Source organism: Telopea speciosissima, chromosome 3 (assembly GCF_018873765.1).
Source record: "Telopea speciosissima isolate NSW1024214 ecotype Mountain lineage chromosome 3, Tspe_v1, whole genome shotgun sequence".
Taxonomy (NCBI): Eukaryota; Viridiplantae; Streptophyta; class Magnoliopsida; order Proteales; family Proteaceae; genus Telopea; species Telopea speciosissima.
In genome coordinates, this window is record NC_057918.1 from 8341853 (window position 1) to 8356100 (window position 14248).

A 14248-nucleotide genomic window follows, 5' to 3' on the forward strand; every position below is an offset into this window, starting at 1 on the left:
ACTATATGACACAAAAAAACTAGTTAACATAGATACTATCCCCTGTATATTTTATGCTACCAACAATTTGCAAATCTTTTTAGGTAGTTGGTTAGCGGTGGGGTTAAGAATTAAAACCAGATGCTAGATGACACCTTCATAAATTGTTTCTTTCTTTCTTCCCTCCCCCACCCCCCGCCCTTTTCTACCCAAAACAACACAAAGAAAATGAAAGAGTAACTGGATTACCACTTGTAAAATATACATACATGTTACAAAGATCCTATCTAACCTCTGATTTGTCGACTTCCCCAGTTCATCATAAACATGTCACTCTTCAGAAAAATCAGGCTCTTCTGGCTTGAAAAGCTTGGGCATCTTTAAGCTGGGGGCAGAAGGGCCAACCACCTTAAACTTTTGGTTAGCTCCCCTTCTTGTATTTGCAGCGAACCTTGAAGCCAGGATTGTGGCCCCAAGGTGTTGTGTGTTGTATGCATTCTCTGTCGACAATCTTTCAGTACCATCATCCTCATAGTACACATCCAGAGCCTCACCACCATAGTCCTCTTGGTTTGGAATTGGTATATTATAGTAGCTTTCATGCATCATCAGCTCCTTTGCTAGCTTTCTCTTCTTGTTCCGTCTCCATGCAGCTTGTATAAAGCATGCTCCCCATGTCCTCCATTGATGGGAATAGTACCTGAAGGCATGCTGGAGCTTCTTGCTGTGCAGACGCTTAAATTGATTGGCTACAAACTTGAGGTCTTCAGCACGAAGTGCAAATGCTTCAACTTCACTAAGGGCTCGGACTGTTCGGGTCGAAGAAGGCAGATTCAGGCTTGGGTTACGCATTAGAGCCCAAGTCAGCAACTCTTCACCACAAAAATCACCAGGTCTGAGTGTGATGGAATTGAAGAATCCAGATCTTCCTCCGTTGGTTGTGGAGCTCTCAAGTTGCCCTCTGATAATGAAGAGCATCTCATTAACTGGATCACCTTCACGAACAATGTAGTTGTCTTGGGTACTCAAAGATGAGACCAGGTGTTCACATATAGCATCCAGGAGCTGATCATCCATTTGTGAGAAAAAAGGCACCTATAAATTGGAATATTGAGTGTTAAACCAGAAATGTTGGATCTAAGTACACCAAAAAGTAGGAAACCATATCCAAGAAGTTTGGTTATCCATTTTAACATCCATGTTCGGTGTTTGCAGACCTTACAGTTTGACGCCTGCTTTTGTTGGATTATGTAATTCTAAGCTACTATGAATTTTCATTTGCTTCGGAAAATAAGACTCAAAAGTTAATAGTACACATAAAAGACTTAAAAATTTAACAGAGAGGTAGTACACAACAAACCAAGGCAAGATAATTGTCATAGCCAGGCTAGATATTGTTAAATAAAGTGGGATAGCCCACAAAATACCCCTTGGGGTCCAACCCAAAACCCTAAGGCATTAGGTGGAGATGACCCAAGGGTATTAAGACATATTCAAGGTGCCAAATAACCGATGTGGGACTATACCTCTATAACTCCCAACATCTCACTACTCCCCCTCACGTGTAACTATGGAATACACGTGGATATACATCTTAAGGAGGACAACAAACGGACCTGGCTCGGATACATTCTTAAATAAAATGGAATACCCCACAAAATATCATTTGGGGGTCCAACCCAAAACCTTAAGGCATTAGGTGGAGATGGCCCAAGGGTATATAAAGATATATCCAAGGTCCCAAATAACCAATGTGGGATTACACCTCCATAAATCCCAATACATTTTAAGTTTTCAAATCATCAAGTAGTCCTAAAAAGGTGGTGGTTGTAATTATTTTCCTGAGCAGAAAAGTATCAACATATATGGAAACCGTAAAAACACTTACACGGCGGACAAGAGCAAGACAGAGATGCCGTTGAATTTCACGACGAAGGTCCAAAGGTAAGGAACGCAATATAGACTCTTCATCTACTCCTCTTGTGGCTAGCCATTGAAACTGAACAAACCGGCGAACCCGCTCTTGAAGATCAGGAGGTAGTTGGCGATGCTTCATCCACTCTTCAGTGTCTCTTCTCTTAACTCTCCACTCTTCGAGTCTCACAGTCATAGATGCAAGATAGGTCTTTATAGAACAAAAACAAAGTGTTGATAAAATGCTCAAAATCATTAAGCTACTTATTTCCATTAAAGTTAATCATTTATTATTTTACACCTACAGATAGTAACAAATGAGAATAGACAGATTTCTTTCCAGGATGACAGGTGAGCTCAACACAAAGAACCAAACTTTCCAGCAATGGAATATTCAAACCTGCAGTTATATTTGATAGGGCAGCTAGAAAAATCATTCAGGAAATGCCAAATCCTTAATGTTTAGCATTCTGGAACTATGCTTATATGTAACACTTATTCAAAGTTAAAATAATAAATGAACAGATGCCACGGAACTTTATATTACCATTAGTATCAGGCCATTATGTAAATATGTGCCTGATACCTCAAAACTGCTTTACAATTTTACTAAAAGGATTTTGTGAAGAATAACCCCTTGTACCTTCAAAATTCAAAAGAAACTATTCATTATGGCTCCCAAGTTGCACAAAGAGAATATGAAGTTAGTTTTTTAAACTCACCCTTAAAAATAATTGTTTCTAAACTTCTTCACAAGATAGTGGGGCACAACCATATTGGCTATTTTTTCATAATGAAATTCCAGGTGACTGGCAAATCTAGGGCCAACAAAAGTTGACTGCGGTCTGAGCTGAGCCTGGCCTCAACTTTGGATATGAAGTAGAGTTCGGTGCTGATGACTTTGAAGCTCAATGACCAATCCAAACTCAAATGTGCACTTCAAATCACATAATGTTTCAGCTAACTTGGGCACCCTAGACTCAAAATGAGTGGCGCTGTTGTGCCACATACCAGTCATTTGAAATGCGTTTGGACCGAGAAAGGTGCCAGGTCAAAAGTACATAGTACAGGCTGGGCTTGACCTAACCCACTCGGCCACTCCAGGGGAAGCCTGATGTAGCTAGGTTGACATGTAACACCAGTGGAAACCCAGGGAGACTTCACCAGGCTTCTCAATATAAATAATTAATGTGTATTATGTATCATATATCAGTGCTCGCAAGGACCGTTGACCTGGGTGGTAAGGTCACGGTCAGAGCATTGAATTAATGTCATAACTCACAAATAAATGACAAAACAATATGTTTATATAATATGCTAGTGCTTACAATATTTTAACGTAAAAAGAATAAATTTCACATCTATTAGTGACATTTGTATCCCCACAAAGCGATGCTCCCTGGCCATGTGGCAGGCATGGATGAACATTAGTGTGTTCATTTGATGGAGGACCAGACACCCATCTCACTGGCCATATTTCCAACCAAAACAAGCAACAAAATCAAAAAATAAAAAATTTCATAAAACAAAAGAAAAAGCTCAAGCCTGGCACTGAACAGTCTGAAGTACACACCCCAGCATATGGCACCCTTATACCCCATGTGAGGCCTGGCCCAACATATTAGAATACAAATTGATATTTGAATTTGAACCTGGAAATTTCAATCTGGGATGGTAATTAGGGTCTAAACTCAGACCTCTGATTCCTATCAAGCCAGATCTGCTTGCTTGGAAGTTGTGTTTCTGCCAAAAGAAACAATCTAAGAATACAGGCCTCGCGACAAATGATTGAGTTTGACTGAGAAATTACTCAAATGTTTGCTGGTCTGGACATTGGTATATTTTCAAGATGGTTAGGTAGGGGTTAAGAGATTAATTCTTAAGTCTTATTGAGATTGACTTGTCTCTATAAATTCCTGGAATTTTCTGTGTTGCTGGATTGTTTCTAATTTACTATTCACTTACCTACTTCGGGATAGTAAGAGAGCTTTATTTGATTTTGTGCATTGGGTGGGTTAATAAGCAAACTAAATTTTAGGTTTCTTAACCCTGGTCTGAGTCACTATTAGCCTGAATTTTTGGTTCCTCAATTCTCCTTGCGAGAAGAAGGGGGGTGGAGTAAAATCAATCATAAATATGAAAGGAAAATGTCAAAGGGCAAACAAAAGAAATTGAGAATATATAATAATACACCTCAAGTTGTAACACACAGGCGGGAGAAGGCACGGTGACCAAGTAGGTCGCGGTAGACCAGCAGGAGAGGTCGGCAAAGGCACGACGACCTGGAGGGTTGCAACGGTGGTAGCACCGACGGTGGAGAGGCCGGCAGGAAAGGCACAACGACCAGGTGGGTTGTGGCGGCAACGCTGGCGAGAGGCCAGCAGTGGAGGCTCGACGACCGGAAGGTCACAGCGGAGCAGCAGCAGAAGCGGTTAAGGGTGCGCGGCAGAGAGAGGCGACCAGGGAGGAGGTTGCAGCGTTAGAGAGAGGCAGCCAGCGATGATCGTGGCAAAGGGTGACAGGAGAGAGGCGACCTTGGGTCACGGCCAGGAGGCGATCACGGCTGGGAGAGGCGACCAAGGGTCGCACGTTTAGAGAGGCGGTGGCAGCAACATTGGCAGCAGCAGAGGTGGTAGGAAAGCACGGTGAGGAGGTGCAAAAAACAGAGAAATCTTTAAGGGTGCATGGTACGGTGGTCATCTACCATGCTAGACAAGGAGGCTACAACCTCCAATGGCAGCGACGACGGCGGTGGTGAGGAAAGGTCAATATGAAAAACCAAAAAGGATTTTCTAGGGTTTTGGACTCTAATACTAAGTTCGGAATCAGAATTGAGAGAATGAAGTGAGTTGTCTTTAATGACAGAGGTCCTCTTTATTGATAATACAGTTACACCCCAAGGGAAAAATAGTAAAGGGGAAAATAATAAAAAAAATCCTAAAGACAAAGAGATAATGTTCTAATCCCATGATTCTCAACCAGCTCTCTTTCCAACGTCTTCCAATTGTATTACTTCATTCTTGGTGTGCTGACCAGATATCCCAATAATGGGATATAGTGTTGGCTTCCATCTTAGTGAGCTCATAAATTGACGAATCAATTCATTTGAAAGAGAAAGTCGGCAAGAATTCAAGTTTAAGTAGGACTCTAAGAGTGTAAATCCTTGTCAAAGAAGGGCTCTTGTCCAAAGAGGATTGGATGTCAGAAATCCTAGTCCTACTAGGATTCTGAAATGAGGAATCCAATTGAAGTATGATGGTACATTGAAATCACATTCTTATTAGGAAATTATAATCCAAACACAAGTAGAGTTCCTATTTCAAGTATAGAATTGAATCGGAATCAAAGTAGGAATTCAGAAATCAGTATGACTTTAACCAGAATTTTTAATCTGCGCGTAAGAACCAAATTAGAAGTTGATCTTTAATAGAATCTGAGATATCTAACTCCAAAGCTGAATCAGACCAGAATTGAACAATCTGAAACTTTGAACTTGAAAGTTAGAACAGAATCGGAAGAAAATATATGATTTGGGAATCCATCTAACCCATGAAAAAAGTCCAAAATTACATTAGGAAATCCATCCAAGCACACCATGATTCCACATTGTAGAGAAAAAACAATGCTTCTTTTGCTGAAAAAACTCAAAATCCATATGGATGAATGGTTAGAACAAGGTCTCGCCGAGATCTCGGAAATATCTCGGTTTTTTTTTGCAAAACTGAGACGATACCAGTTACAAAATAGAATAGTGCATTGTCTCGGCTGAGTTCGACTAAGACTGAACCAAACCCACATATAAAATGGCCCTCAACTCGACCGAAACCAGTTGAAATCTCGACTGCTCTCGGTCGTCTCGCTGGTTTCGGCAGAGAACCTCCAAAAAACACCAAAAACTTGGTTTTGATTCCATATTTCCGACAGAAATATCGCCAGTTGCACGGAGATACTTCGGCAAACATCGAACTTGCAAGATCTACAACAAATCCAAAGAACTTTGAAGAAGATTTGAACATTCCAAGGTAAACCATTTTTCCCTAAATCTCTTTTTTTTTTTTTTTTTTTCCCAATAAATATGTTCAAATTTTAGTGGTTGGGTGTCAATTAAATATATTTACACAACTTTGGCCGATCTATGACTTGATGGAGTCCGATTTATTTAAGTTGTTTTACATTAATTGCATGCTTTGATTGCTTTCTATTACTAAATTATGTGTAGAATACGGCCTATTAGTACGTTGTAGCCTACCAACCTAGGGTCTGAAGTCAAACTCCTAATTGGACTTTAAATTTGGAAAATCGGAGTGGCATTATGTTTAAATGGCCGAAAATAGGTTGTATACCAAATTTCATGACCAAATTAGTTCAAAAACCCACCGAAACCATCAAATGAGTTTAAAAACAAAAGTGCACCAACTCGCCGAGATCTCGATCCAACTCGGTTTTATACCTGACCGAAACCAGGTCCAAAATCAAGTTCTCAAACCATGCTCCTAACATAACTAGAAATAGCTTAAATCAATTTCTAATCAAACTGATTACTTAATTGACCAATAAAAGACTTAAAAACAACTCTATTCCAACATTACTCCAACTTATAACTCACTACTAAAGTAAACCAGATGCAGCCATGGTTTAAAGTATCGGTTCGTATTGGATCGACCGATACATATCGGCACCGGTTAGTACCAATACGTCTCTTTTTTTTAAAATATAAACTGTATCAAATCGTATCGAATGGTATTGGCCGATACGATACAATTGATACTTATCAATACCATCGTACGCTTGGTAAATGAGTTCATGGGTGCATTAATACGTATTGATATGTATCGGCCGATACGGCTCGATCAAACCGATACCATAGATACGGTCGATACATTCCATTAAAAAAAAAAAAAACTTTTCACTCAGACTCGATACAACTGCTGTTCCAGCGGAAAAATAAAGGAAAACTCACAACATAGAGTCTAAAATGTTGCATTTAATCTTGGTTTTTCACACTTTTGGACTAAAAAACGAATCAACAAGTGCCCCAACATCATCCTTTGCATCATCCAACACTCTTCATGGCTATAGACTATTACAACATGTAATAAACATCATCTTTTATAACAATTTCAATTTAATGCAAATGTCTGGTTATACATTATTCTTCATTTTAGTGTGTATGCATGATATTTGTTATATATTGCTTTTTGTTCCAAAAGTGTATTCTCATGTGTAACTTGACCATTTCCATGCATATCTGTAGCGCTTGATACGTATCTCCGATATGATATGATACGTCTCTCAAAATCACCCAACTGATACGATACACGATACCGATACTTTAAACCTTAGATTCAAAAGCGAAGAGAAAAGGTAATACAGATCGATCAGAGGATCTGCTTAAGGCTGATGGTGGGCTTTCTTTTAAGACAGAAGGAAAGAGACTGCTAACAACAGAGCCACAAGGATGAGGAAGAAAGGGAATCACTATTGTAAGACTAGAACAAGAATAGGTCTAATCCCAGGCAGGATCAAATAAAAAAAATCTCCAAAGAACAAGAAAGGTAGCAATGGGATCCCAAAGAAAACAACGGGATTTCAAAATTGGTTGGAGAAGAATGATGAGATCTCACAAAATAACCAAAAGAAAGAATCCCACAAAATTAATAACCTGTTGAGGTACCAACGATCTTGATATGGTAATCTTCAAGAACTCGATGTGACAATCAGTTGAAAGAAATCCCAACAGATTGTAGCACTCTTGAGATCGATTTGAACAAAATTAGGGTTTGGAATCAAGAACCGATGGAAGGGAATGAGGAAGGTTGGGGTTGGCTAACTCACCTCGGACATCTCACCCATCCTATCTCAGGATTTTCACAAAGGCTCAAGCCAGTATTCATGAATCAAATTCGTGTACAATGCTGACCTCCCTTACAAACTTATATAGAAGACTCAAAAATAGACTTAACCTCTAAAAAGGAAAGGCCTAACCTTGTCCTTAATTGATAAGGTAACCTAAATTGACTAGGAAAATAAAATAATAAAGAAAATAGACCCAAAACAGGACTCTACCTAAACTATTGAAATAAATCCCGTTTTCCTACTTTCTACCCATATTTTAGGCTCATTAAAGTGGCCAATTACAAAATAAAACCATGGGATCAAAGTCCCAATACATATATAACCCAACCCAAAGCTTATTTCCAATAAAATAAGCCCTCTAAGTGACTTATCTACATCAATCGCAAAGATGAGTGAAAAGGAGAAGTTGTGGGGAAGAGAGAGAGAGAGAGAGAGAAAATAAAAAACCTCAATATTAACTAAAACAAACTAATTTTCTATTCCAAAATTCCATAAATTCATGTATTATTACAACTCTATTTACAAAGATCAAATAAACTATCTTTCGGACTCCTAAACCAAATAAACAACTATCCCTTCAACTTACCTAAATAAAAACTAACTTAAATTGATCAAATACTTGCTATAGAAGACTCCAAACAACATAAACTATTGACTAACAATAAGACATAAAATACGAAATTAAAAAGGGCCTTTTCTAGACTAAATTAACTTAATGGCACACGACATCCACAGTCTTATCTCTATACTTAATCTTGTGTACTGAAATAGGATCTCAAATACGGGCTTATAAAAGAGGCCATCTAATGCAAGAGTAGACCTGTAATAGTATCTCAGACCTAATCTCACACATAGTTCGAAAACTCATTTCGTTTCGGTATTTCGGGCTGACCGAAATATACGAAATTTCGGTCGAAATATTGCATTTTTTCTGCAAGGTTTCAGTAGGTCATTTTGGTGGGTTTTAGGCTAAGTTAAGGCCTAAAACTTCATGGAAACCCTATTTTAAGCTATATAAATACATGTAAATGTTCTGTTAAAAGAACATATTAATTGCAATGCTTGAGTAATTTGAATAGATCACCAAGCCCTTGTATTTATAATAATATGGAAGAAGATTCCAGAATTACAAAAGTACAGAAATGCCCTCTGACTCTTAACTAATATTGTTCACGGTATTCTTCATGTGAACAGTACCGTGAACAGTACCCAAATAAGTAAAACTCCAAAATACCCCTGTCGGGTATAAGTTCTATTCAACACTCCCCCTCAAGTTGGAGCATATATGTCATTCATGCCCAACTTGAACAGATTACAATGAAAGAGTTTCCCACTCAGCCCTTTAGTAAAGACATCACCCAAATGGTCTTCAGACTTCACAAAAGGCATGCAAATCTGCCCACTTTTCAGCTTTTCCTTGATAAAATGTCGGTCTATCTCCACGTGCTTGGTACGGTCGTGCTACACGGGATTGTAGGCAATGCTGATGGCAGCTTTGTTGTCACAGTACAACATCATGGGACGACGAACAGGAACACCAAGGTCTTGAAGTAAGCCTTGGAGCCATAACAACTCACAGATTCCTTAAGTCATGGAATGGAAATCTGCTTCAGCAATAGACCTTGCCACAACATTCTGCTTCTTGCTGCGCCATGTGACAAGATTGCCACCTACAAATGTATAGTAACCAGAGGTAGACTTCCTATCAAAAGAGCCACCCCAATCAACATTTGTGTAGGCTTCGACACGAAGGTGATCATGCAGTGAAAGAAGGATTCCTTCAACTGGAGCTGACTTCAAGTAGTTAAGAATTCGAAGCACAACAGCCATATGAGTGGAATAGGGATCATGCATGAACTGACTGACTGAACTCACTGCAAATGCTATGTCTGGCCGAGTATGGGAGAAGTAGGTACTCATCTTTTGGGCATGCCTTGTTCAGGTCGGTGTAGTCGACACACATCCTCCACTTCCCATTGGGCTTTGGTACCATGACCACGTTTGCGAGTCAGGTTGGGAACTCCTTTCTGATGAACCCTGACTGGCTCAACTTCTCGACCTCTTCCTTGATTGCTGCTTGTCGGTCGAGGGCGAAGTTACGCCGCTTCTGTTGGATGGGCTTCCTGGTTGGGTCAACGTGTAGTCGGTACTCTGCTATGGGACGTGGTATTCCAGGCATCTCAGAGGTCGACCATGCAAAGACATCCATGTTCGCTTGGAGGAGGTGTCCAAGTCCTTCTTTCTGTTCCTTGCTTAGTAGCGAGCCAACCTGTACGACCTTGGAGGGGTCGTCCCTGCTGAGGGGCCATGGGATGAGGTCTTCCACTGGTCTTCCTCTTCTCTCTGTCAGTTCATCTCTCTAGTCACTGACCATGTTCTCTAGACAGAGTGTCATTCCACGGGTGTTACCATTATTCTTCTTCATGAAGGTGGCGTAGCACTCCCTTGCTTTCTTCTGATCTCCTCGGACTTTGCCTATCCCATTTTCGGTGGGGAACTTCATCTTCAGGTGGAGTGGCGATATGACTCCTCTAAGGGCTATCAGAGATGGTCGCCCTAGGAGGCCGTTGAAGGACACCACGGTCTTGACAACCATGAAGTTCACCATGATAGTCACTTATCGAGGGTGTACCCCTAAGGTGACGGGTAGTTCTATGGTACCTCTGATGGAGGCGGTGGCACCTGAGAATCCATGGAGGTAAGTGGGCTCTGGTTTGCCCACCAATCGCTGATATCGACCCTTATCCACAAGTTCACCATCAGTTTCCTTCAATCTAGAATTGGCTTCCATTGGAGTATTACAGGGATGGCAGCCCAATAAACCAGTCTCAGACAATAGGTCTAGGACGTACTTTCTTTGAGACAGAAAGATGCCCTTAGAAGAATGGGCAACCTCAATCCCAAGAAAATACCTAAGCTTCCCTAGATCCTTTATCTCAAACTCACTCCCCAAGAAGCTCTTCAAACAGGACATTTCAACACTATCATTGCCTGTCATCACTATGTCATCAACGTATATAATCAGGACAGTAACCTTATCGCCTCGTCGCTTGATAAACAAAGTGTGATCAGCATTGCTCTGTTTATACCCCACAGAAACCATGGCCTTGTGAAACCTGCCAAACCAGGCTTTGGGTGATTGCTTCAGTCCATACAGAGCTCTCTTCAACTTACATACTTTACCTTGAGTCTCAGCACATGAAAAACCTGGAGGAATCTCCATATAAACTTCCTCTCCAAGCTCTCCATGAAGAAATGCATTCTTCACATCCAACTGTTGTAGATCCCACCCTAGATTTACTGCACAGGACAATAATACCCTGACAGTGTTTAACTTGGCAACCAGAGCAAAAGTCTCCTGATAATCAATCCCATACGTCTGAGTGAATCCCTTGGCCACAAGTCGTGTTTTATATCTATCAACCGTGCCCACTTTCTCCTTCACCACAAACACCCACTTGCATCCTACTGGTCTTTTCCCTGGAGGAAGAACGACAAGCTCCCATGTATTATTCTTTTGCAAAGCTTTCGTTTCTTCCATCATTGTTGCCTTCCACTTTCCAGCTGTCAAAGCTTCCTGCCAATTTTAAGGAATACGAACAGAAGAAAGAGAAGAAACAAATGCACGAAAGGATGGTGAAAGAGAGTGATAAGAAACAACAAGAGCTATGGGATGCTGAGTGCAAGCCCTAATACCTTTGTGCTGGGTGGGAAGGTCAAGAGAAGAAATCTTACCAGATGGAGAATTAGGCTTTGGCTGAGTGGTGTCATGTACTTTCTTCTCAATCTCATATACCTGAGCTTCATTCCCTACCTGTCCATAGGTTTCCTTGGCCGCACACCAAATCTGATGGGATGTTTCCAATAACAAATAATTGTTGGAGATGTCAAGTTGCATAGAATTGAGCAAGTAGGACACCACCATAGCATCATTGGATATCCAACGAGTCTTCTGAGGACCTTCTTCTGTTGGCTTCTTTTCAGAATCCAAGGTATATCCAGTAAAGCCTCTCCCGGTAATGTTTAAATAGGTAGATCTGGACCATTGTAAATAATTTGTCCCATCCAATTTTATAGGAGCAGCAAAGGGTAAGTACACAGATCTGGTCTGTCCATCAAGCCCAGAAGTAGCAGCAGTAATATCGGAATCACCAGGCATGGTTATAATGATAAATCAACAACACCAACAATAGAGCAATGCAGCAAGGAGTAGATGAAAAGCTTGACAGAACCAGCAATAGAGTTATGCAGCCAGCCAAAGAAAAAAAACCAGAAAAGTAGATCGATCGTAGGAGAAATCGATAAAAAAAAAAAAGAGAAAACCTGATTATGGAGAAATCCTCGGTATATGTGGCTGAAAAAAATATCGAGTAGTCTTCTCGTATGGATAGAACACCCCTCAAAAAATCAGCTCCAAATAACACCCCTAACCTAAAAATCGATGAGGAGTCCGGGTTTTAGAAAACCCTGAAAGTGAGATCGATTTAGGGTAGAGGCCTTCAATTTGTGATGTATGCTTGAGATAGATGCTGTCCAAGGCTGCAGGAATGAGTCTCCAATGCGAACAATCAACTCCAGTAGAGGGGGAGACTTGATCTTCAAATATAGGAGACTTTTCAAAAATCGCAGAATGAAGGGGGCAGCAGCTATCGCAAGAGATCTTCACCTTATCATCGAATAAAGGAGGTAATGTAAAGGGCAGCAACTAGATCAAAATCTGATCACCTCTTTATTGCTGCCCTGTGATCATGATAGAAAACCAGAAAAAAAGAAAAAAAGAAAAAAAGGCCGAGAGAAAGAAGAAGAAGGTAGAGAAAAGGAAACGATGAAGGAGGAGGGGGATGTTCTTTAACTCAGATCAGATTATTGCTCTGATACCATGTTAAAAGAACATATTAATTGCAATGCTTGAGTGATTTGAATAGATCACTAAGCCCTTGTATTTTTAATAAAATGGAAGAAGATTCCAGAATTACAGAAGTACAGAAATACCCTCTGACTCTTAACTAATACTGTTCATGGTACTGTTCACGTGCACAGTACCCAAATAAGTAAAATCCAAAATACCCCTATCGGGTATAGGTTCTATTCAACATGTTCAAATTGCAAAAATAGTCACCCAAAGTGGTGTTTTGGATTTGCACCATTGACTGGCAGTATACGGTCGAATCCTAATGTATAACTTAGTTAATTACACATACACATTGTTTAAGACTTTAAGTATTAAAGGACATAATAAATTAATAATTAATAAGCAATTTAAACAAGTAAATTCACTTGGAAACATAAAGTGAATGACTCATTGACTCACAAGTCAAGTAGTCATCAAGTGACTCAAATGTTTATAAATATTCTAATAAAAATTACTCCGTCGTCTAGGATCGACCCCACTCATAGTCTGATGGAGTCGGCGTGCATTATTCTCCGACTGTAAGACATATGAATGCCACGTCATAGTTTGGGAGAAGAAACAAGTGTAGTCATCCGCAGTTGCCATGTAAATTGCATCATCAACATGTTGAAGGTAACCATTGTTGGAGTTATTAGCAAGGGAAGTACTGGTTTCTCTTCCCCAACTCTGACCGTATTCAATCTTGTGTTCTCCAAGTGCTTCCGGCGTAGAATGAATGAAAAATGAGTCGGAAAAACCACTCTTGTGAGCTCTCGGTCGAAATTTCGACCGAGAGTCACAAGACAGTGTATAAATAGAAAGAAATTTTTGTAATTAAAGCTCGATATCTCGCGAGATGGTACATTGGATCGAAATATCGTGAGATGATCGAAATTTCGATCGAAACATTGTATTTTTTTCATATCGAAGTGCCATTTTGTTTCGGACAGGTCGAGATATCTCGACCGAAATTTCATGAGTTTTAGTACTATGATCTCACAGCAAGATCTCAAGAAACAGACAAACTCCCAAAAATCAAAGTCAACAGAAAAGCCAACATTCACAGATGAGATCAAACTTAAGATTTCAATCCCCCACAATGAATAATAACACGCTTCAGAAGATGAGAGAGATTGGTTGGGTAATTTGAGAGTAATTAGAAAATCTCAATATCAGGATAGAAATCTGAGAAGAATAGTCAAACTGAAATTGTTTCAAATCAGACCAGTAGATTCCCCTCAAATTTGGATCGAGTTCTACTCTTGATATATACTATCAAACTCCCAAATCTTGAAACAAATCAGATGGCTAAATAGGAAGTAATTAGAACAACATTAAATCTGAAACCCGAACTCACTGAATTGGAAAGATTTTTAAGTAGCACACAAACGGCAACTCAGACAGCCCACAACTCTGGTCGAGTGTAAGCCCTAGGCAGGGCTTTGTTTTCCTAAAGTTTGAGAGAATTCAGATAAGGGAGGTAGAAAAACATAGCATACGATAGAACTATAAGCCTGAAATTAAACTCTGATTTAGACTGACCTGATATTAGGGATGGAATATATAATGGTAGAACAATTAACCTTCTTGAAATCAGGTAGCACACAA

General features: G+C 39.9%; 1 protein-coding gene across 1 annotated transcript in view; it reads right to left on the reverse strand.

Annotated features, from left to right (window-relative positions):
* Window positions 1-309: 309 nt before the first annotated feature.
* The window catches only part of LOC122653571 (cyclic nucleotide-gated ion channel 18-like), a 29763-nt gene continuing 15824 nt past the window's right edge, over window positions 310-14248 (reverse strand). The window contains exons 5-6 of the mRNA XM_043847442.1: window positions 1868-2104; window positions 310-1074 (exon numbers count right to left, since the gene is read on the reverse strand). Coding sequence (XP_043703377.1) covers window positions 310-1074; window positions 1868-2104 — 1002 coding nt within the window. The remainder of the gene's footprint in view (window positions 1075-1867; window positions 2105-14248) is intronic.